This window comes from Lithobates pipiens, unplaced genomic scaffold (genome assembly GCF_037356315.1).
Source record: "Lithobates pipiens isolate NorthernLeopardFrog02 unplaced genomic scaffold, aLitPip1_a1.2 Scaffold_18, whole genome shotgun sequence".
NCBI lineage: Eukaryota > Metazoa > Chordata > Amphibia > Anura > Ranidae > Lithobates > Lithobates pipiens.
Genome location: NW_027507758.1, coordinates 476524280 through 476548957, shown reverse-complemented (window position 1 = coordinate 476548957; position 24678 = coordinate 476524280). Strand labels below are relative to the sequence as shown.

The window sequence follows — 24678 nt, the reverse complement described above, 5'->3', positions numbered from 1 at the left end:
AAATTGGGTTATATATTGTGTTTTTTGCATTAAAATTCATTAAAATCTCTATTTTCCAAACAATTGCTTTGAAAAACCACTGCACAAATATTGTGTGACATAAAAATTGCAACAACCACCATTTTATTCTCTCGAGCCTCTGCTAAAAAAAATATATAATGTTTGGGGGCTCTAAGTAATTTTCTAGCAAAAAATTACGATTTTTACTTGTAAACGAAAGTGTCAGAATAAGCCTGATCTTCAAGTGGTTAAAGTGGTTCTAAAGGCAAAATGCATTCTGTGCATCAAGGTAAAAAAAAACTCATGGGTTCAGCGCCCCCCGCCAGCCTCCTCCTTATACAGTATCTCATAAAAGTGATTACATCCCTAACATTTTTGTAAATATTTTATGCTATCTATTAAAGTGACAACACTGAATAAATGACACTTTGCTACAAATGTAAAGTGGTGAGTATACAGCTTGTATAACAGTGTAAATTTGCTGTCCCCTCAAAATAACTCAACACACAGCCCTTAATGTATAAACCAGCAAAAGTGAGTACACCCTTAAGTGCAAATATACAAATTGGGCCCAAAGTGTCAATAGTTTGTGTGGCCACCATCATTTTCCAGCACTGCCTTAACCCTCTTGGGCATGGAGTTCACCAGAGCTTCACAGGTTGCCATTGGAGTCCTCTTCCACTCCTCCACAATGACATCACGGAGCTGTTGGAGACCTTGTGCTTCTCCACCTACCATTTGAAGATGCCCCACAGATGCTCAATAGGGTTTGGGTCTGGAGACATGCTTGGCCAGTCCATGACCTTTACCCTCAGCTTCTTTAGCAAGGCAGTGGTCATCTTGGAGGTGTGTTTGGTGTCGTTATCATGTTGGAATACTGCCCTGTGGCCCAGTCTCCAAAGGGAGGGATCATGCTCTACTTCAGTATGTCACAGTACATGTTGGCATTCATGGTTCCCTCAATGAACTGTAGCTCCCCGGTGTCAGCAGCACCCATGCGGTCCCAGACCAAAACACTCCTACAATCATGCTTGAATGTAGGCAAGACACACTTGTCTTTGTACTCCTCACCTGGTTGCCGCCGCTTACGCTTGACACCATCTGAACCAAATAAGTTTATCTTGTTCTCATCAGACCACAGGACCAGTAATCTATTTGCGGGCTTTCTTGTGCATCATCTTTAGAAGAAGCTTCCTTCTGGGATGACAGCCATGCAGACCAATTTGATGCAATGTGCGGTGTATGGTCTGAGCACTGACAGGCTGACCCCACCCCCACCCCTCCAACCTCTGCAGAAATGCTGGCAGCACTCATACGTCTATTTACCAAAGACAACCTCTGGATATGAAGCTGAGCGCGTGCACTCAATTTCTTTGGTCAATCATGGCGAGGCCTGTTCTGAGTGAACCTGTCCAGTTAAACTGCTGTATGGTCTTGGCCACCGTGCTGCAGCTCAGTTTCAGGGTCTCGGCAATCTTCTTATAGCCTAGGCCATCTTTATGTAGAGCAACAATTCTTTTTATAGATCCCCAGGGGGTTCTTTGCCATGAGGTACCAGGTTGAACGTCCAGTGACCAGTATGAGAGAGTGAGAGCAATAACATTAAATTTAACACACCTGCTCCCCATTCACATATGTAAAAGGGAAAAAGTGCAGCGCTAAATAAATCAATAATAAATAATACAGTAATCCAGTAACTCATACAAAAATAGTCACATATAGTGACATAAATAATACAGTCCAATGTAAATCATCAACTAAAATAAGAAATATTCTAAACTCGTGAAAAAAAGGTCCAGAACCAATAAATGTTGTTCCAAAAAGTATCCAAATGAATATGTGACATCAAATTATAAGCGACTATAAAACACAATAATGGTTCCATGAGAGTCCAACTCAGTAAGTGATAAACGTGATCCCCCACCGACAGCACGCATTGCTTACCAGAGGACGTGGACACACACAAGCATATACTTGGTGGGTCTAACAGGCTTAATAGTATAATCCCAGGGGTCCAAGGTTCTTTTATGCAGATCAAACCTCCAGAAAATCGTTCTCATAGATATGGGGTATACCGAATAATGTAGAGATCAACCCCATCGGAGAAGCAAAGAAGAAGAAAAAAGGGAGGAACATAGCATAATTCCATATAGGGAGTTTAATTAAAATGAATGATATAGGAATTGCACTTACATGCTCCAGGTAACAACAAGCGCTTAAAATAGACAATTCAGCAGTAATGAGCAGGTCAGCATACAGTCCCTAGGGCTGTAAATGGCAAATTTACACTGTTATACAAGCTGTACACTCACTACTTTACATTGTAGCAAATTGTAATTTCTTCAGTGTTGTCACATGAATAGATATAATAGAATATTTACAAAAATGAGAGGGGTGTACTCACTTTTGTGAGATACTGTATATACAGCACAAATAATCAACTCAAATGTGGGTCTGGCTGATAGCAGATATTCAAGGTACTTGCAAGATCAATATTGCATCCAAGAAGTGCTCAGCATCTCTATCTTTGAGACTCCCCCCCCCCCAAAACCACACTATCTATTAAAAACACTTAAGTGACCAATAACAACACAGGATATGAGGTAGTCGGAGGAAGTTGAAGAAGCAAAGGATTTAGTTACAGTGCTTGTCCGAGTTTCAGGCTCCCTAGGGACATACTAGGATTTGTAGTTTAATAAAGGTACTTGATAGCACTCTATGAATGAATAAATTAAAGTTATGCCAAGCAGAAAAGTAGTTGCCATTCCAGCAACCATCATTCATTTGTAACTCAGTGAGCATCCATACCTGTATGAAGAGACGCAGCTTATTGATGACTTGATTGATGATTACATTGGACCCTCGTACCTTAACTTCTGGGTTGTTCACTTGATCCTTAAAATCACTGGAAACTACAAGGTTTGTATAGCTAAAAAATACAAAAAAAGTATACATATATAGTTAACTGCAATATAAATTGCAAAATGTGTGGCTTTGGTTATACTTCCTTTATTTCACAGACAGACCAATGATATTGTACTTTATATATAAATGACAGACACCTGCAACAATCAACATAAAATGTATATTAAACATATGCACAGGGGTTTATATGAAAATAAAATTAATGCTACCTTGACCCAACTAAAATCAACATGTTTTTTGGAGCTGAATTAAAAAAAACATTTGATTGTTTGCTATGGTTACTTTTACAGAATGGGTTCAAAGACAAATTAAAAAGAAAACTATAGCACATATGTATATGTCCATATCCTAAGGTATTATTCTGAATGTTACCCATATTTTTTGTTATTTACAGGTTTGACATATGATATTTGTATAACTGAAATTCAGTATCCCAAATGACAGTCATCTGAGATAAAGGACTTGTCTACCTACAAGAATAAAACCGTTTGGCAGACTTATGAACACTCATCTACATTCATTCTTTGAAAGATCAAGCCATAAAACGTAACAAACTTTACTGTCAAAAAAGATTACTCACTTCAGTGCTATTAAAACTTTCAGTAGTATCTTCAATCTCTTTTTTGATGGCCTATAACTCTATTCTTGATGACCAGACTAACTACAAATTTACCGAGGGTAACAATTGGCTTAATTCTGAACGAAAGGAAGAATTTGTCCCACGTTTCCTCCCAGTTTCCTCCTCAATATAGACCTAAAGCTGTTCCCAAATGCAATCCACCCAACCCTCTTTAGGAAATTTCCACCATTTTTCTGTCAACTGATGCCAAAAAGGCACTTGACTGGGTCGACTGGTCATTCATTAAAGACAGTCTTCAACACCTGGGCTTAGGGGATAGGATAGGAAAATGAATTGAGACAATCTATTCCCACCACTCAGCAAGGATAAAAGTAAACTCCACCTTTTTGGAATATTTCAACATGAAGAATGGAACCAAAGGGTTGGGTACTTTCTCCATTAGTTTTCGCTCTTGAACCTTTCTTATGTCATGTCAGAGCCAGCTGGTATCTTAGTCGGTACCTTGGAACATAAAGTCACAGACTTTGCTGATGCTCTACTCTATTTCATTACCAAACCTATCACATCATTCCCAATTTCAATGCAAGAACTTGACATACAGGGTTTCCTCTTCAACTTTAAAATAAATGATCAAAAATTAAAAGTGCTAAATCTCAACATTTTATCTTACACTCAGCCCTCAAATCAGCTTTTCCGTTTAAATAGGTCTCCACCCCCATCAAATATTTGGGAATCAATATAACTCCTACAACTGGAAAACAGAGAAAAAATTTGCGCTACAGAGTAAACAAAAACACAGAAAATTGTATGATGCTGCAGTTCAAATATATACCAAAAAGTTATATACGTATGTAGATAAGAAAAAAAGGAAGAAACTGCGCAATCCCTAATGTCCTATATTAGGATATAAACATCTCACCCAAAATTGAATGAGAACTTAAAAGTGCACAATATTGTACAAAGAAAACCATAGAAACCAAACCTATTGCATGGCATATACTAACCACATTTGATAATACATGTATAACAGTGTCACTAATTACATAACCCTGTCACTAATTACATAAACAGTGAATCTCAGTAATATTTGTGCCCAAAACTGACACAAAAGAAATGTGCAAATAAATAAATCACATAAATTATTGATGTGTCCTCATTGAAATAATTCTTTGTGAAAAACAAAATTTTGAGTGCAAATGCACTATAAACGGAAACACCACGTGTCCAAAATGGCTCCAAGTCTCTGAATCATGTGTCAACGTGGAACAAATTGAAGTGCACCACCACCAAACGAATAAAATTAGCTCCTTACCAGATGCCCTAGTAAGGTGCGCTTTTTGAAAGATCAGGTCAGAATATGCATGAAACTTGAATCGTCCAACCCTGGATCCACTTTAGAACAGGACTCGGGTGTATTCCGACAGGAAGGCAAATGGTCCACCATAGGAAGGAAAAAAGCACTCCAGATAGTGTAAAACCATTTATTAAAATAAAAGTAAGAAAGAAGAAATGCACTTACAGAGTTATTGTAAAGAAAGGCATATCATCATGGAAAGCGTCGGCCGATCGCAACTCCAAAATCATATCCTAGTTCTACTGCTGTTCTAGTGAGGCAAAAACGTAGCGTGTCACACCGCCCTACGCGTTTCGTGATAAATCACGTCGTCTTGGGGTACGCTTGGGATAACTCCTACAACTGACAAATTATTTTTCACAAAGTTCCCCCTTTCTCACACAAATTAGACAGGACCTTAGAAATTGGAACACTGGAACATTTTCCTGATTTGGGAAAAATGGCATATTAAAGATAAATGTACTCCCCAGACTGCTATACCTCCACCGCAACACCCAGTTTTTATGTGCTCTCCAACCATGCCTTGACCATAAGCGAGTTGTCATTCAATCTACCTTCTGTACTCAGTTCTAAAAACCTAAAGCACACCATTCGAGGTCGGGCACATCCTCTTCATCCTCGTTCTTCTCCTTGACATCCTGTAAGAGGCTATTAGAAGTGCCCAGGAGCCTGTTGCTACTGGTCACTTCTAGGTTTTAGGTTTTCCAAACAGATCGCAGTTTAAAACATACTGTAGAGTCATTTATACTATCTTCTTTTGGTGTATCCTAAATGTGTAGTTATTAACAATTCCCAAATCTGGATTACTCTTTTAAAAAAAAATTACTCATTGTAAATTATTACACGTGTATATAAATAAAAAAAAGTGCGCAACCAAACAGTATATATAACTCCCTTGAAACAAAAGGGAAAACTGACAATGGTATGTAATGACAATACACTTTGTCTATAAACACAATAAAAGTCCAAACAAGGTGCTCCAATAGTGAACAATATTGAAGCATCCTCTTGGACTGTGACATCATACTGGGCGGGGACATCATCCGGTGATGTCCCTATATAAGTCGCCGCACGCCCGGTCCCCGTCATTGTGAGCGGAGCGAGCGACGAGGCAACATCTGAAGAGAAGAACAGAAGGCAGCGACGACGACAGCGTCGACAGAAGACCGGGCCACCGCCTGTAAAAGAGCTAGAAGAAGGCGCGGTGGCCCGGCAGAAGAACCGAAGAGGGGGACAAGACCCCTGAAGTCGGAAGAAGAGGCCGGCGGCGAGGAAGAAAGCCGGGCTTTTCCGCTAGCAAAAGAGCTAGCAGAAGATAGAAGACAGAAGACCCCCGGAGCTGTGCAATAAACTATTTTATCTTGTGTGTTGTGTTTTTTTTTACTTTATTTTACAGGTGAATGAGGTATACTCATTCACATGGGGTGGGGGGCCAGTATCTGGGGGCCCCCTTATTAAAGGCTCCCGGATTCCGATAAGCCCCCCTCCCGCAGACCCCGACAACCAACGGCCAGGGTTGTCGGGAAGAGGCCCTTGTCCTCATCAACATGGGGACAAGGTGCTTTGGGGTGGGGGGGTCGCGCGGCCCCCCCCTTCCCCAAGGCACCCCCCATGTTGAGGGCACGCGGCCTGGTACGGCTCAGGAGGGGGGGGGGCGCTCGCTCGTCCCCACCCCTTTCCTGGCCGGCCGGGTAGCGTGCTCGGACAAGGGTCTGATGCGGACCTGGGGGGGACCCCCACGCCGATTTTTTCGGCGTCGGGGTTCCCCTTTAAGTCCATACCAGGTGGCGGGGGCCAGCGACGCATCCTTCGCGGGCCCCGCCTACCTGGAGACGTGCTCAAAATGAGCGTACTTTTCTCCGGGCGGGAAAAGTCTGTTCATTTCGAAAGTACGGCGGACTTGCATGCGCACGGCCGGATTGTCCGCCGAAATGCAAGTCCGGCGGGAAGATTGGAGTGCAAAACTACTTTCTAAGTCCGCCGCACTTTCGGGTCAAAAAAGTACGCCGGAGGCTACACACGGGGGGATTGTCCGGCGGACTTGAGTTTGCCGGACTTTTCCACTCGATTGTTTGATCGTGTGTACGTGGAATTTATCTACTTAAAGAGTATAACATTTTGACTTTGCAAAGTGAAATTCAATTTGTCTTTGTGAATATAGTGAAACAAAGTGATTATTATTTTTTGCTTGCACATGATTAGGTGTTTAATCCTCTTTTGACTAGAGTTTTTGAAACTTTGATGCTCAGACCAAGTTTAACAACGTCAAAATGTATTCAGAGAACAATGCAGTGGCCCCTAAAAGTCGCACATTTAGGTGTCCTGAAGTGATGAATAGAGTGGCAAACTCAGCCTAGACTCCAACCAGGCACCACTCCAAACATGTTTCACTCCACCCTTAGTCACGACTAAGCTCCGGGGCAGAGTAAAATGTGTTGGGGGTGTGGCCTGGTTGGAGTCCAGGCTGAGGTTGCCATTCCACTCATAGTTAGTCCGGTTGAAAAAAGACACAAGTCCATCTAGTTCAGGCATAAAAAATAAATAAAAATAATATCATACAATCCCATATACCCAATCCTATACCCACAGTTGATCCAGAGGAAGGCAGAAAAAAACTCAGAAAAGCATGATCCAATTTGCTACAGCAAGGGAAAAAATTCCTTCCTGATCCCGGAGAAGCAATCGGATTTTCCCTGGATCAACTTTACCTATAAATGTTAGTACCCAATTATATTATGTACTTTTAGGACAGAATCCAGGCCTTTCTTAAAACAATCTACTGAGCTGGCCAGAACCACCTCTGGAGGGAGTCTATTGCACATTTTCACAGCTCTTATGCCTTGTACACCAGATCGGAAATTCAGATGGAAAAGGTCAGTTCGGATTATATTGTCGGAAAATCCAATCATGTGTGAGCTCTATTGGAAAATCAGACGGAAAAAATTTGAGAGCAGGATCTCAAATTTTCAGACAAAAAAATCTGACTTTTTCCAATCGTATGTAGAGAATTCTGATCGGACAAAGTGCCACACATGCTTAGATCAAATTAGGAGACCAAAGCTATTGGCTACTAGCCTCAACATAGTCCCGTCATAATGAATGAACGTCATCACGTTCCGAACGAACGGATTTTCCGACAACTTTGTCTGACCGTGTGTATGCAACACCAGTTTAGGACAAAATCTGTTGGAAAAAATCTGACGGATTTTGTGGTCGGAATGTCCGACCGTGTGTACAAGGCTTTACTGTGAAGAAACCTTTCCGTATTTGGAGATTAAATCTCTTTTCCTCTAGATGTAATGAGTACCCCCTTGACCTCAGCATTGAACGTAAAGTGAATAACTCAATACCAAGTTCACTATATAGACCCCTTATATATTTATACATGGTGATCATATCCCCCCTTAATCTCATCTTCTCAAGAGTGAATAAATTCAGTTCCTCTAATATTTCCTCATAGCTGAGCTCCTCCATGCCTCTTATCAGTTTGGTTGCCCTTCCCTGCACTTTCTTCAGTTCCCCAATATCCTTTTTGAGAACTGATGTCCAAAACTGAACTGCATAATCCAGATGAGGTCTTACTAATGATTTGTACAGGGGTGTAATGAGTCCCTAAAAATTAGATACAATGGCTTTGAAATTACAGAGCTCAATTCTTTTAGGATCTGTGGGTGGATGCCATCTGGTCCAAGTGCTTTAACCACTTTTATTCCGTCTAAATATTTCTGGACCATATCCCTTTTGAGCCAGTGTGGATCATTTGGGGCTGTGTCACTACCACCCCCATTATGTACATGAGCTTCCCCATGCTCCTTTGTATACAAAGAGCTGAATAAAGTATTTAATAGATTCACCTTCTCTTTGTCCCCAGTCACCCACTCTGGATTATTTTGTAAAGGGCCTACTCACCACTTCAGGACACCTAGATGTTCTACTTTTAGGGGCCACCCCATTGTTCACTGAAGCCTGATAGGAACCAGGATGGGTTCCATCCCCTGTCAGCAGCTGCGGAAGCATTGATTACATACCCCTTTACCACCAAGCCTGAGTGGCACACACATTTGCTACGTCAAAATGTATTAGTTATCTTGGCTTTATGACAACATTTTCAGTTTGACATCAAGGACTAGGAACACACAAAGTTGTGCATTCCTAGTTCTCCGCTGCATGGTTAATTTATGTCCTCACAGCAAAGGGCATTTTTAATGTAAAACTAAAAAGGTGCATTGGGTCAACACAACTTCACCTCTTTCACAAAGTTAAATACATTTCCTCTTTGCGAAGTAAAAACTGACTTTGAAAGTCAACATGAGACATACCAAATTTGGGGCATATATTTAAATAGTGAATACAACTCATTAAACAATCACTGGTGGTGAATTAATCACTGCCATTTATTGGTCCAAGCATATGGCCACAGATGGGCTGTATAGCATGCAAGAACATACAGAACCCTGTGTAAATGTTTTCCTGGGAGTGACAGCTGCTGTGTACAAATGCACACAAGACGCAAATACAGGATGTATCTGTACATGGGTTTACGCTGGTCCTTATATAAACACATGTACATGTGGCGACATACAACCCTGGGAGCAGACATACTGTACAAACTTGGACGCTGTATGGCCCCCTTGTGGCTGTGTGCAGGAGCCCTAAATCAAGTGCACTATGAACACTCCCATGCAATACATATTTGAGATATCAAATTACCTGTTTGTAGGCAGGCGCAGTCTGCTTTCTCCACTGCAGGTGGTGCTATCACAGCAGCACTGACATTGGGGAGGAAGTCAAGAGAACATGGTTCCTCTATGGTTCCTGGGTCACTGGGGAAGCAATCAGATTAGATGCTGCTGCCCCATGTGACTCTGGCAACTATCTTGGGTCAGGCTTTGGTGGGCTTTTGGAGAGCTGGTAGAGTAGGGACAGGTAACCTGCCTGTGAGGGAGAGTACTAGCACTAGAGAAAGGTTCCTGATGAGGAGGGAAAGCGTAGGGTTGCATCTCTTCTGGACACCTTTCTATTCGGGAGTGAGACAACCAGGCCACATACTGCTCCCTCTCTACAGACACTGTCAGTCCAGCTGCAATCTGCTTCTTCACGTAGTTGGAAACTGAGTGCACCAGGCTGGGTAGCCTTCCCACTGGGTTTGTCGTTAACTGTTGCTATAATACTTGCTAAATTACTTCAATACAAGTTTAACATTGCACCTGACTGTGCGAATTATTGCTGCCGCACACACTGCACCCCACATACATGCTTTATAAATATGCACCATTATGTTTAAAAGGAACAAAATCATGTCTTTATTGGGGTAGTATAGTTTTACATAAGATCCTCACCATTACATATAGAATATGTGCCAGTCACATTTATACTGTGAGCACATGTTGAATCAAATCTGAACAGTAGCCTCACAGATTGGGCTCTCGTCTACTTTAAAGAGGAACAAAGATCAGTTCCTGCATTAAGTAAACCGAATAACTAAAATCCAATAATACAGTAGTTTAACTTGCTAATGTCATTTCAAAAGTCTTCTTTAAAATGTTTAAACTTGCAACTATCATACAAATAATACCTTGCGATCTTGCTATAAAGGTTCTTGTTCAGTAGAGATGAGCCAAACACCCCCCAGTTCGGTTCGCATCAGAACATTCGAACGGACTGAAAGTTCACGTGAACTTTCAAACCCTGTTACAGTCTATGGGACTCGAACGTCAGAAATCAAAAGTGCGAATTTTAAAGACTAATTTGCAAGTTATTGTCCTTAATAGGCTTTGGGGACCCGGGTCCTACCCCAGGGTACATGTATAAATTCCAAAAAAGTTTTAAAAACAGCTGTTTTTTCGGTAGCAGTGTTTTTAACCGCTAGCCGACCAGCCACCGCAGTCGTACTGTGGCAGCATGGCTCGGCTGCGTGAATCGCCGTTACGCTTGCGCACCCCCCGCTTGTTTCCCGAGCCGATGCGAGTGCCCAGCAGTCTCGATTGCCGCCGGGCTCCCGTGATCGCTCGGGGCACACGGAGAGCCGGGAGCTGTGTGTGTAAACACACAGTTACCGATTCTCTAAGCAGTGAACTGATAGATCGTCTGTTCATACAGAGTATGAACAGCTATCTGTTAGTTTCCCTACTTTTGCACAAACCAATTAATATACGCTTATTGCAATTTTTTTTACCAAAAATACGTATCGGCCTAAACTGAGGAAAAAGTTTTTTTATATATTTTTTGGGGATATTTATTATAGCAAAAAGTTAAAAATCTTTTTTTTTCAAAATTTGTCGCTCTTTTTTTGTTTATAGCACAAAAAATAAAAACCGTAGAGGTGATCAAATACCACCAAAAGAAAGCTCTATTTATGCGGGAAAAAAAGGACGTCAATTTTGTTTGGAAGCCACGTTGCACGACCACGCAATTGTCAGTTAAAGCGACGAAGTGCTGAATCGCAAAAAGTGGTCTGGTCTTTGGCCAGCCAAATGGGCCGGGGCTTAACTGGTTAATGATGCTTAAAGTGAAAAAATAAAAGTGAAATATTCCTTTAAATATTGTGCCTGGGGGTGTCTATAGTATGCCTGTAAAGTGGTGCATGTTTCCCGTGTTTAAAACAGTCCCTTCTCAAAATGACATTTCTAAAGGAAAAAAAGTGCTTGTGGATTTAATGTCATGTCTGGTCCTGGCAATATGGATGAAAATCATTGAGAACCCACCCAGCCCATTACAAGCCCCTTTGGGGCTTGTATGGATATTAAGGGGAACCCCGCACCCAAATAAAAAAAAGAAAAGGCGTGGGGCCCTCAGGCCCTTTATACTCTGAACAGCAATATACAGGTGGTGCAAACAAGACAGGGACTGTAGGTTTGTTCTTAAGTAGAATCTGTTTGTAATTTTGAACTGGTACATTTTTTACGTGTAGCTCCAGCCAAAAAATATATTTTTAAGCTTTTTGGAAAATATAGGGGAGTATTATCACCCCTGTAACATTTGTTTTGCTGTCTGTGTACCTGTTCAGAAGATTTCACCTCACTTTCTGTCCCAATGACAATTGAATTTTGAAAATTTGGGGTTTTTAGTGAAACAAGGAGCTCTTACAGGAGAGCATTTCCCTTCCTAGGGATAGATTTCCTCTAACTTCCAGTTGTCTCCTTCCGTTTCCATCGTTTGTAAGTTGGATGTTTGAAAGTAGGGGCCTGCCCTATATACTCTGCATATATTTGGTCCTTAGGTGTTGGTGTTGCCACAACACTGTAAGCCCTCACAATTACTCTTGGTGGGTGCATTAACGGGCCCTGCTGTGAAATATTAGATCAAGAATAGTAATTACATGCCCCTGTCGAACAGAGTCAGAAAAATTGGGCCTTTGGTGGTGGACGGTGTGGTGGTGTTCCCACAACACTTTAAGGCCTCACAGTTACTCTTGGTGGGCGCAGGAATGGGCCCTGCTGTGAAATATTAGATCAAGAATTGTAATTACATGCCCCTGTTAAACAGGGGCTGAAAAGTTGGGCCTAAGGCACTGGTGCTGGTGCCACAACACTGCAACCCCTCACAGATACTCTAGTTGGAGTGCAGGAATGAGCCCTACTGCAAAGTATTGCATTAAAAATTGCAATTACACGCCACCCTCTTAAACAGGGGCAGAAAAATTGGGCCTTAGCCACTGGTGGTGGTGCCCAGAACCAAAAATGTTCTTACAAGCTATCAGCATGAACAGGAGGAAGAGGATATTCCCTTAGCATAACAGGATAGTCACTTAGCATCAGCATAGGCAGTCTTGAAGGGATCTGACATTTCAAAAAAAAAAATTTGGTTACATCAGCATCAGATGCTTGGTAGCTGGTGATCCAAGATTGATTCATTTTTATGAAGGTCAGCCGTTCGACCGAAGCGGTGGACAATCGCAGCCTGTGATCAGTTACAAAGCCTCCAGGAGCACTAAATGTGCGTTCCGAAAGAACGCTGGATGCAGGGCTGGCCAGTAGCTCAATTGCATACTGTGCAAGGAAGAGGATAGTCAGTCAACATAACAGGACAGGCACTTAGCATCAGCATAGGCAGTCTTGAAGGGATGTGACCTTTCCAAAAAAAATATTTGGTTACATCAGCTTCGGGTGCTTGGTAGCTGGTGGTGATCCAAGACTGATTCATCTTTATGAAGGTCAGTCGATCAACTGAGCAGGTGGACAGGCACACCCTGTGATCGGTTACAAAGCCACCAGCAGCACTGAAGGTGTGTTCTGAAAGAACGCTGGATGCAGGACAGGCCAGTAGCTCAATTGCATACTGTGCAAGCTCTGGCCAGTGATCCATCCTCAAGACCCAGTAACCCAGAGTATTTTTGGTGGGAAAGGTGTCCAAGTCTGATCTTGCTCCTAGGTATTCCTGCACCACGTGAATCAGACGCTGGCAAAGGTTGCTGGAACCGATCATACCTTGGAGCTGCAGACGAAAAAATTGTCTGAACGCATCGGTCAGATGGACACCTTCTCCACTGCTCCTTCTGTGACTGAACAAAACCTCAGCAATACATTGTCCAGTAACATCCCAGGCTCTGGAAACGCATTGCACAAACCTTTCTACAAGGCCTCCTGAAGATGTTTCATCCTCTACTCCCTCTGCGATGGTAAGATAAGGTCCGCAACCTTACCTTTGTAATGTGGATAAAGGAGGGTTGCCAGCCAGTAATGATCCCTCTCCTTGATACCACGAATATGAGGATCCTTCCACAGGCTTTGCAGGATCAGGGAGGCCATGCAGCGTAGATTTGCTGAGGCATTCGGTCCTGAGTCCTCTGGGTCACCAAGGACATCATCCGCAGCCACCTCCTCCCAGCCACGTACAAGTCCATGGGTTTCTTCGGACTGTAAATGATCCCTTGAAGACTGCTGCTGATGCTGAGTGCTAGGCTCCACCTCCATGCGGACACAGTCCTCCTCCTCCTCTTCCTGCGTGATCGGCGGGCACACAGGAACACTGTCTGGATAAAGGGAGTCTTGAGAAGTAAGGAAGTCCTCCTCTTCCTGCCTCTGTTCTGCCTCAAGTGCCCTGTCCATTATTCCATGCAGTATGAGCTCCAACAGGTGGACAAGAGGGACAGAGTCACTGATGCATGCACTGATGCAAGTGGGTAGCCTAGTTTCTTTCCTGTCCTCCTCACATCAAGGTCCGCCCACTGGGTGACGTAATTTACCCCATGCGGTCCACGCTGGGCACCTGGGATCTCCTTCACTTCCTGCTCTGGAAAAAGCGTCCTGTACATGAGAAAACACTGCGGATCGCTGGGGAAAAACAGATTGTTGGCATCCCTCAAGGAGGGCCCTATACATGACAGATATGCCTGTGATGTCTTTGTTTCTGTAAGTGCATTTAGGTTTGTGCTTTTGAATTAACTTTTTAATATTGCACTTAGGTGTGCCTCCCTCCTTCTCTCTTTTGCATTGCTCACAGGGTACCTTGGATACGCTGCACCTGAATCTTTTTTGAAGCTTATATGGACAAATTCCAATAAAAAATACAATATTAAGCTGAACTACAATACAGGCTTTCTCACTCACATCAGTTGGGTAACCCTTTCTTTTTATTATGCAGGCATGGTCTACTGTTGTCATAATCAACAATAGGGATGAGCTTCGTGTTCGAGTCGAACGTACGTTCGACTCGAACATTGGCTGTTCGGCCGTTCAGCGAATTCCGAACGTTTGGGCCGTTCGCGTCAAAATTCGAGTGACGCGCGCGCGGACCACAATGCACTGCGGTGGCGCAGTGCATTGCTGCCCCATGATTGGCCAAGCATGCACTGTGACCCCGCATGCTTGGCCAATCGCAGCGCCGGCAGCGAGGAGAGCCATGATTGGCCACAGGCATCCTGCCTGTGGCCAATCATAGCTCAGGCTGTGTAGTGCACGCCCCACACTATATAAGGCCGCCTTTGAGGCGGCCTCGTGTAGTGTGTTACTTAGCATCTGAAGCAGTGGGTGTTCTGTGTACCTTCAACACAGTACACACCAATCGTTTTTGGCTGATTTCCTATCTTGCTGCTGTGTAGTGGTTGTTGTCTGTGCCCTGACTGCAGTATACACCACTATATTCACCTCACCTATATAGCTAGTGATCTAGCTTTAACCACTTAACAACTGCCCATTGCCGATTAACGGCTTCAGGGGGGTTGTTTAACTCTGAGAGGCCGTTAATTAACGGCCTCCCAGAATTCTGCTCTCGCGTGCCCCAAGGTGTGCGCACTCGAGAGCATCCGTGACCGCCGGGTCGCATCACGGATCACGGTAAACGGCCGCTCATAGCGGCCGTTTACCACGTGATTGCTCCGTCAAATGACGGAGTGATCACTTGGAAACAAACCGGCGTCATGTTATGACGCCTGTTCCTCCCTCCCCTCTCTGTACCGATCGGTACAGCGGAGGGGAAAGAGATCGGTGTCAGCAGCGATGTGGGCTGCATCTGCAGTGCCCACATCGCTGCTCACCGAATTTAACCCCTCAATTCCCTGCCAATACTCTGCAATACCAGTGCATACTCTGCAGTACCCTGCCATTACTCTGCAGTACCCCGCCATTACTCTGCAGTGCAGTACCCTGCCATTACTCTGCAGTGCAGTACCCTGCCATTACTCTGCAGTACCCCCCATTACTCTGCAGTAACCCCCATTACTCTGCAGTACCCCCCAATACTCTGCAGTACCCGCCATTACTCTGCAGTACCCCCCATTACTCTGCAGTAACCCCCATTACTCTGCAGTAACCCCCATTACTCTGCAGTACCCCCCAATACTCTGCAGTACCCCCCAATACTCTGCAGTACCCGCCATTACTCTGCAGTACCCCCATTACTCTGCAGTACCCCCCAATACTCTGCAGTACCCGCCATTACTCTGCAGTACCCGCCATTACTCTGCAGTACCCCCAATACTCTGCAGTACCCTGCCATTACTCTGCAGTACCCTGCTATTACTCTGTAGTACCCCGCCAATACCCCGCCAATACTCTGTAATACCCTGCCATAAATTGCCATACCCAGCCATACTCAGAGATACCCAGCCATACTCGGTGATACCCTGAAATACCCAGCCATAGACGCCCCCCACCCCTCACCGCCCTCCGGTGCTTCTACCAACTCGCCAGTACGATCAAAGCCAGAATCTTTTTTTTATTTTTTATTTCAGGCTTCCCAGCCTAGAGGTGAGATGTGGGGTCATATTGACCCCCCAGATTTCACTGTAAAGAGGACCTGTCACCCCATATTCCTATTACAAGGGATGTTTACATTTCTTGTAATAGGAATAAAAGTGATCAAAAATATATTTTTGGGGAAAAAAATGTCAAACTAACATAAATAAAGTAAAATGAACAATAAAAAAATAAAATAAAAATTAAAGCGCCCATGTCCCCATGTGCTCGCATGTGCCACACATGTGAGGTATCGCCGAGAATGTTAGAGCGAGAGCAATAATTCTAGTCCTAGACCTCCTCTGCATTTTTTTTTTTACTGGTTACATGTTTTGAGTAAACATGTAACCAGTAAAAAAAAAATTAAAGCGTCGCCTATGGGGATTTTTTAAGTAGCGACGTTTGGCGCCATTCCACGGGCATGTGCAATTTTGAAGAGTGACATGTTTGATATCTATTTACTCAGCATAACTTCATCTTTCACTTTATGCAAACATTGGGCTAACAAGTGGTTAATAATAGAGCTTGCAGTCAGTAGTGTTAGGAGATAGTGCGTGCTGTCTGCGTGCTCTGTACCCAGTACATACCGCTATAATATAGGGCAGGCCCCTACTTTCAAACATCCAACTTACAAACATCTCCTACTTGCAAACGCAAGGAGACAGCAGCAAGTGAGATGAAAAAAGATGGACGACAAAACAAATTATACAGGGGTGATAACCCTTCCCTATGTTTTCCAAAAAGCTTAAAGATAGTTTTTTTGACTGGAGCTACACTTTAAAAATGTACCGGTTGAAAATGACAAACAGATTCAACTTAACACAACAAACCTACACAGTCCCTGTCTTGTTTGCACCGCCTGTATACTGCTCTTCTGAGTATATAGGGCCTGGGGGCCACACGCATTTCCTTTTTTTAATATGGGTACGGGGTTCCCCTTAATATGCGTACAAGACCCAAATAGGCTGGTAATGGGCAGGGAGGGCTACCCATGCCATGTTTCTCAATGATTTTCAACCATATTGCAGGAACCAGATATAACATTAAAACCGCAAGCAGCTTTAAATGGTGTTATTTCCGTTTAATGTCATTTTGTGCAGGTACTGTTCTAAACACGGGAAACACGTGGCACTTCACAGGCATACTACAGACACCCCCCAGGCACCATATTTAAAGGAATATTTCACTTTTTTTTTTTCACTTTAATAGTCATTAAAATCAGTGCTCCCGCCAAAACGGCAGTTTTTAAAACTTTTTTTTGCAGTGACCCATGTCCCCTGAGGCAGGAGGCAGGTCCCCAAACCCTTTTTAGGACACTATCTTGCATATTAGCCATTAAAATTAGCACTTTCCAATTCGAACGTTCGAGTCCCATAGACTTCAATGGGGTTCTAACGTTCGTACCGAACGCGGGGGTCGTTCGCAAGTTCTGGTGCGAACCAAACCGGGGGGTGTTCGGCTCATCCCTAATCAACAATCCTGATCTTAGAAATCCCATGCAGTCAATTAACTCAGTTATGGTTTACATCTACTTTAAGAACATAAACAGTAAGCAGCAACCAAAGGGCTTGCAAGGTAAAAACTACCAAAAGCTGTGACAACTTCCAGCCTCAGGGATGGTGGGCTAAAAACTCATTAGGTGGCTGGATTCTTCAAGTTCAGTGCCTTTAATTTTCAGCACCACATTAAGGACAGGTTCACATTAGGGATCACAGCTGGGATGTGGTTCCTTGCAATTTTTAAACAAATGTACACTTTTTTAATAAACTTTAATGAAATGTCTTGACGTGACATAACATAGCTTAGCTGCCATGCATAGGGACACACAGACAGCTGTGAAATGTTGTGAAAAATGCAACTTGACTGCATGTTTCTGCACTGCTATGCCCCGCAGTGTGGAAGTGCAAACCAGGCACACAAAAAAATAGTTTTCTGTTTTCTGTCTTTTTTATAGTGTGAACCTACCCTGAATAAAAACCCAACTGCAAAGTTTACACCAGAGTCAGTTTAAACCACCAAAACACCAAAATGCACAGAAACTGTACACGATTTAAAATTGCATGATGCAATAAGATTCTGGGAGCCATCACTATGTTTCCTGTAAATAATTATGTTGGGTACAAACACTGGGGCAAAGAAGAAAAAACAATAATCCATGTCAGATGTATGCTTTCACTTTCTAGATCCAGAACCACAGTGGAGATTGGATGCTATGGACAACCTAGTTATTAAACCCCACTGCATTAAGTCATTTGATTTTTTTTTTCCCTGAAGTAATCTTTTTCTGTTAATCAGTTTAAAAGCCAGTTAGTGCGTAAAGGTGTGTCTAAAATGGTGGTAGCAATACAGGGAATGTAACAGGTGTATATCTTAAAGTGGTTGTACAACATAAACCCTTGCATATAACAAGAGAAGTGGATAGCCCCAGGTGATATACAGAGATGAAATAAATCACCCTACCTAAGTTATAGCTGTTTATCTGCAGCTATCCTGTAGATTGTTCTAAAACCCCCGATCAAAGAATTTTTTTCAGCTCTAGCAGGCGGGGCGGGGATCTGATATCACACACACTACAGAGCTAGAGCACAGAGTTCAATGTAATCTTATAGCTGAGTGGAGGGAAGGGACACACCCCCTCTAACATGCTCACAGAAAAACATTCAGAACTGAGGCTATGAGTCACCTGCTGTGTGCTGGAAGAGAGGCGGGTCATCTCCCGTGAGGCTGTTTCAGTATCGGTATAACCTATCATAAGTCATTAATGCAGATAGCAGAGGGGAGAAATCAGAAAGACGTGGTGCTTTGGTTTCAGACTAGTACACACTATAGAATGATGTGCTTTGTTCATTTTTCATGTCTGAGGTTTGAAACCACTTTGAAATAAACATTTTGGAAATAAAAAGTCTCCCTCTTTCCTTTCTGAGAAAGCTGGAAGTTTTGCATGGAACCTAATATGCTATAGTAAGAAGGCCAAAACCGAAAAACACTGATGGAAAATAGCTTGTATTTATTTATCGATAAACAGTATGAAACCCATGCCACTGTTTCATACACTTAGCCCTTGTACACACAGTCGGAGATTCCGATTGAATGTGTCCGATCGGACCGTATTGTCGGATAATCTGACTGTGTGTGGTCTCCATCGGACTGTTTCCGTTGGAATATCCGACAGACCAAGTTTTCCAACTTGTCTATAAAATTTTCTGACAACATGCTCCGATCGGACATACTCCGATCATGTGTAGCCTACTCCGACGGACAAAGTGCCACGCATGCTCAGATCAAATTCCTAGACCAAAGCTCTTGGCTACTAGCTTGAACGTAGTCCCGTCGTAACGAAATAACGTCATCACGTTATGTACAATCGGATTTTCCGACAACTTTGTCCGACCGTGTGTATCCAACAGTTTCGGACAAAATCCGTCAGACAAAATCCAACGGATTTGGTTGTTAGAATGTCCGACCATGTGTACAAGGGCTTAGATGTGTTTGGAGTTAAAAAAATATTTACAATTTATTACACCATAATCAATGTATAAGAGGAAGGCCCAGCTGATAATAGAATAGTGCAGCTGCTTACTTAGACCTGTTGTATTTCCTTAGTTCCTGTTCAGATCAATTGTAAATGAATAAGAAGCCAACGTGTCAAAGTAATGCACGGTATGTCCTATTTTTCATATCAGTAAGGTCACTTAGAGTTAAAAAAGCTGTCTGTAAGCAATGCCATACTATGTAACTTATTTTTTTCAACTGTTCCTGATAAGAACATTTTCCAGATTTAGACCAAAAAACTATGTTAATACTAATGTTACACTGAATTTCAAATACTTAGTTATATTACACTAGCTTTTTGAGTTAAAGGGGGAATCTGACATCTTGTTATTTACCAACTATAAAACTGTAAGTACTTTTTTTTTTATTACATAAGGGGGGTTATTTACTAAAGGAAAATGAAAATGCACTTAGAAGTAAAGTCACTGTAGATCCGAGGGGGACATGCAAGGAAAATAAAAAACAGCATTTTATATTGCACATGATTGGATGATAAAATCAGCAGAGCTTCCACTCATTTCAGATCTACCCCTTAGATTTAGAGCGACTGTACTTCCAAGTGCACTTTCAGTGCAAAGCGGATTTGCCTTTCGTAAATAACCCCCAAGGTCTTGAATCTGTCCCTGTCTGCACATCTATGTTACTTATTTTTTAAAGCAGCAGTATTTGTTTCTTATAAAACTGTAAAGTGTCAGCATCAGTGCTGATCAAATCAGAAAAAGTGATTGATTGACTTGAAGGATCATGGAACTCAGGAATTTAGTCATGATTCATGAATTATATGATTCTCTACCAGCTTGCCAAATCTGTATTAAGTATAACAACATAGGGCTCAATCATGGGTCACTGAATAATTCCTGATTCAGATCTTATTGGTTAAGGAACTTAGAAGGTAAAAGATTTCTAAATGAAAGATACTACTATGCTGGCAACACATCTTGAATAGGTGTTTTTTGTTTAAAAAAGTTGGCTAATCCACATAAGCCTCCAGAGCTTTCAAATGTAATAGGAGTATCCAAAGTCTTGTCTGGCAAATCAACTTTTTAGGTCAATCATGCAAGCTCAAGGAACCCCCTAGCAACCTCTGAAACATTCCAAGGGTTGAGAATGGAGGTTGATATACTATATTTCCATTGGAATATTATTTTCATAGTACATTGAATCATAGTTGATTTACTATATTTTACATTGATCAACAGAAATATACTCTGTAATATCAAATGTAAAACCGATATTTAAAAGGTGTCTTAAATAAATTACAATGGAAATTTTAATTGTATACCCACGATAATTCAGAGTAGTATCTAGTAAATGCACTTTTGTCAGCACTTACAACCTTAAAGTCGTTGTAAAGACACAAGGTTTTTTACCTAAACACATTCTATGCATAAAGGTAAAACACCTTGTGTGCAGCAGCCCCCCTGCCCCCCAAATACTTACCTGAGCTCCCTCTCGATCCAGCAATGTCCACAAGATCCTTGCCTCTCTGGGGACTCGTACTCCTGATGGGCTTCTGGCAGCAGCAGGAGCTATTAACAAATTCCTGGGTTGGGGTCTGGACTTGGCTATTCTATTATGTTGTTTTAAGTCATTCTCGTGTAGTTTGGGCTTTATTGCTATTCATTGTCTTCCTAAAAAACAGGCCTTCCTGGACTTAGAATTTTAAAAAAAATGCAGGCAGCATTTGGTTTCCTTGTATTTTACAGAATTCATTCTATTTTGCTATATTTATTCTACCCTATACCATTGCAAACCTCTCAGGACCTACTTCAGAGAAACCCACAGCATCATGCTGCTATCAACATGCTTCATGGTGGGGATGGTTTATTTATGATTATGTGAAGTGTTTGGCTTACATCAAGTAAAATGTATGGTCTGGTGGCCAAAAAGCTAATTAACATTTTTTTTTCTTCAGACTAACTGATTTTAGAGTCACTCAGGTTCTTTTTGGAAAATTGTAGGTGAGATGTTATATGAGTTTTAGTCTACGGTGATTTTGTTTTGCCACACTCTGCTTACCTATAGGTACAAATGACAAAAAGAGTGGTTTAAAACCACTTTAACATTGTATTCCACATATGTGTTTTAAATAGTATACCTAATTGTCATATTGGAGTTCTGTCTTTTAATTGTGTCTACTGTTCCTATGCAGGCCAAAAAATCATGATGTGGTAGACATCACAAAGAGACCAATATAGACGTGAAATTAAAGATGTGGCTGATTACAATAGAAGTGGTGCAGGGGCGTCTAAAAAAAAAAAAAAAAAAAAAAAGAAGCCCTTTCTTTGAATTGTTAGACTTAATCTACTGTACTGATCCATCTATCAACATATCTTTTACAGTACCAGAACCAACATTTCAGAGACAGAAGGGGGGGGGGAGGGATGCAGGCTCAGAGGATACAGAGCAAGCACCAGAGGAAGAGTTGGGAGTTCAACAAACTGAGCAGGTGCCGAACAACCCGCGTCTTCCCAATTGTTGGCAAATCAAGAATCAGCAGCAACAAGAACCACTCATGAAAGACAACATGTGCCTGTAAAAATGTCGACAAAAACAAATGTTCTAATAAATTTCCCACTCCATAGATTCGTTCTGTTCCAGCCATCACGTCAATAAGCAGTCGTCAACGACGCCAATCCCGACCCAAACCTGACATGGATGGAGCGATGTTGTCATTCATGGAGGAGATGAAGGTGATGAGAAGGGTTGATGCCAATGATCTATTTGCTGACCCCACCAATTAGGATGCAATCTTTGTTAAAAATCTATATCACCATGTCGCACAAGTACCCACTCCATGAAAAATGGATGTGCAAATGGCTATATTAAATCACGCTGGTGTGTGCATAAGTGCAGCAATGTCTGGTGATCCCATGCCTCTGCTCATTACAATGTTCCTACCATAGTGAGCCTGCTCCACTAAACCCATCCTCACAGAACATGTTTCAGCATCATTACCACCCAAGCATTATCCCCATCACCAACGCATACCAGTCACCACTGCCAAAAATGTATTACCCCCACTTCAAGTGGCACCTCCTAGCCAGCCATCCTCCATTTCCCACCAGTCCACCAGTTCCCAGGACAATTCATATGGTAGTTTCTCCCAATCATCAAATCCCTATACCAATTCCCCAGTCCTTATTATCAGTATATCCATTCATTAAAGGTTTCCCTGTTCTTGTAGTTGGTCACCATGTTTGTACACATCTCAGGAGAGATTTTGTCCCACTCCTCTTTGCAGATCCCCTCCAAGTGATTAAGGTTTCAAGGCTGACATTTGGCAACTCGAACCTTAGGCTCTCTCCACATATTTTCTAAGGGATTAAGGTCTGTAGACTGGCTAGGCCAATCCAGGATCTTAATGTGCTTCTTCTTGAGCCACTCCTTTGTTGCCTTGGCCATGTGGGTTGGGTCATTGTCATGCTAGAATACCCATCCACACCAGTTTAAATGCCCTGGCTGAGGGAAGTTCTCCTATCTCCATAGCCAAAATACATCCCGAAGCATAATGTTTCCACTTCCATGTATAAAGGCACTAACTTAGGGCGAGGGGGCCGTGGAACCCAGCTTGGAGCTCAGGAAACACATTTTACAGCCTGTGTCTTAGGGGCACAAGTTGACTGAGAACCCCAGTAGGAGTCTGTTCTGTGGTTCTCAATCACGCTGTGCCCCTAACAGACACAGGGTGACTTACTCATAAGACGGGATGTGTAAGCTACAAAATGGGTTTCCAGAGCTCTAAGCTGGGTTCCACGAGCCCCCCCGCCCTAAGGTAGTCCCTTTGCATGGAGGTGGAAATATTATGCTTCAGGACGTATTTTGGCTATGGGGACAGGAGAACTTCCCTCAGACAGGGCATTTAAACTGGTGTGGATGGGTATTCCAGCATGACAATGACCCAAACCACGTGGCCAAGGCTCTACCTGCTTTGCACATCTAGAGAGTTAAAGTTTGATAATATCTTTAGATATTATCTCCACCTCAGTCCGATTGAAATCCTGCTCAGGTTCTACAACTCCCATCTCTACCTCTGGCTCTTGACCTGTTTTCTCTGACCATGTTTCCCCCCCTCCCCTTCTGTCCCAGAAATGTGGGAATGGTAACATGTTAGATTAGTAACTAGTAATTAGTGACTTTATCACAATACACAGATCCATGTGTGTTATTAAAAGGAGTCTGATTTGGTCTACTTGTCCAACTAATGAAACGAATACAATTTTAGAGAGACCAAGGACATTTTTTTTGTTTCTGTCTTAAGTCCTTTACATTTTGAACATTTCAAAGAAAGGGCCTATGATTTTTTTTTAATCACTCCTGCAACACTCCCTTTTTCCTCCGCTTCATCTTTGAGCTCCTGCCTATAGAGTTGCAAATCTAGAGAGTAACATTTTGTGCAATTTTTCTTTGCACAATACCTCAAGCTCTGTCAGATTGGGTGAAGAGTGGCTGGAAACAGCAATTTTCAAGGCTGGAAACAAATTCTTAATTGGATTAAGGTGTGGACTTTGACAGGCCCATTCTAACACATGAATATGTTTTATGACTTCTGAAGGCAAAAGGGTATCAGAGTTGGGGGCTGAATCCAAATGTACACCACACATTTTCAGAGGACTAGATGTTTTAGTTTGTATATATATTATTTTTTTCTACAAAAATATGTTTGCACATATTATATTTTTTGGGATATATGTTGTGGTCAATTGTTTTCTATGACATTAATAAAAAAATGTACTGCATGGAAAAGTGAATTTTATTATTTTACTCTATATAAACCAAATAGAACTGATAGAAAAGACATGATGGTCATTGGGGCAGTGATGATCGATCTAGGCACTGCTTTTATATGTATAACAGCTTCTTTAATCTATGCCACAAAGGCAGTTCTAAAAGCAAAAGGGGATCAAACATGGTACTAGCAGGGTGTACCTAACAAAGTGGCTGCTGAGTGTTTTTACACATGTTGATACTGCCACGGAAATAGTTTGCAAATGTATCACGCATGGTAATGTCTGAATTGTTGGGTCGCAGTTCAGTATACCGTACAGAGGGCAAATTGATGTCGTCCTCTTCTTTGACAGTAATTCCTTCTA

The 24678-nt window shown here is 42.3% G+C and overlaps 1 protein-coding gene across 2 annotated transcripts in view; it reads right to left on the bottom strand.

Annotated features, from left to right (window-relative positions):
- The window catches only part of LOC143988643 (glypican-5-like), a 376474-nt gene that overhangs the window by 179206 nt on the left and 172590 nt on the right, over window positions 1–24678 (bottom strand). For both annotated transcript variants that reach the window (XM_077488351.1, XM_077488353.1), the window contains one exon: window positions 2809–2929. In XM_077488351.1, coding sequence (XP_077344477.1) covers window positions 2809–2929 — 121 coding nt within the window. The remainder of the gene's footprint in view (window positions 1–2808; window positions 2930–24678) is intronic.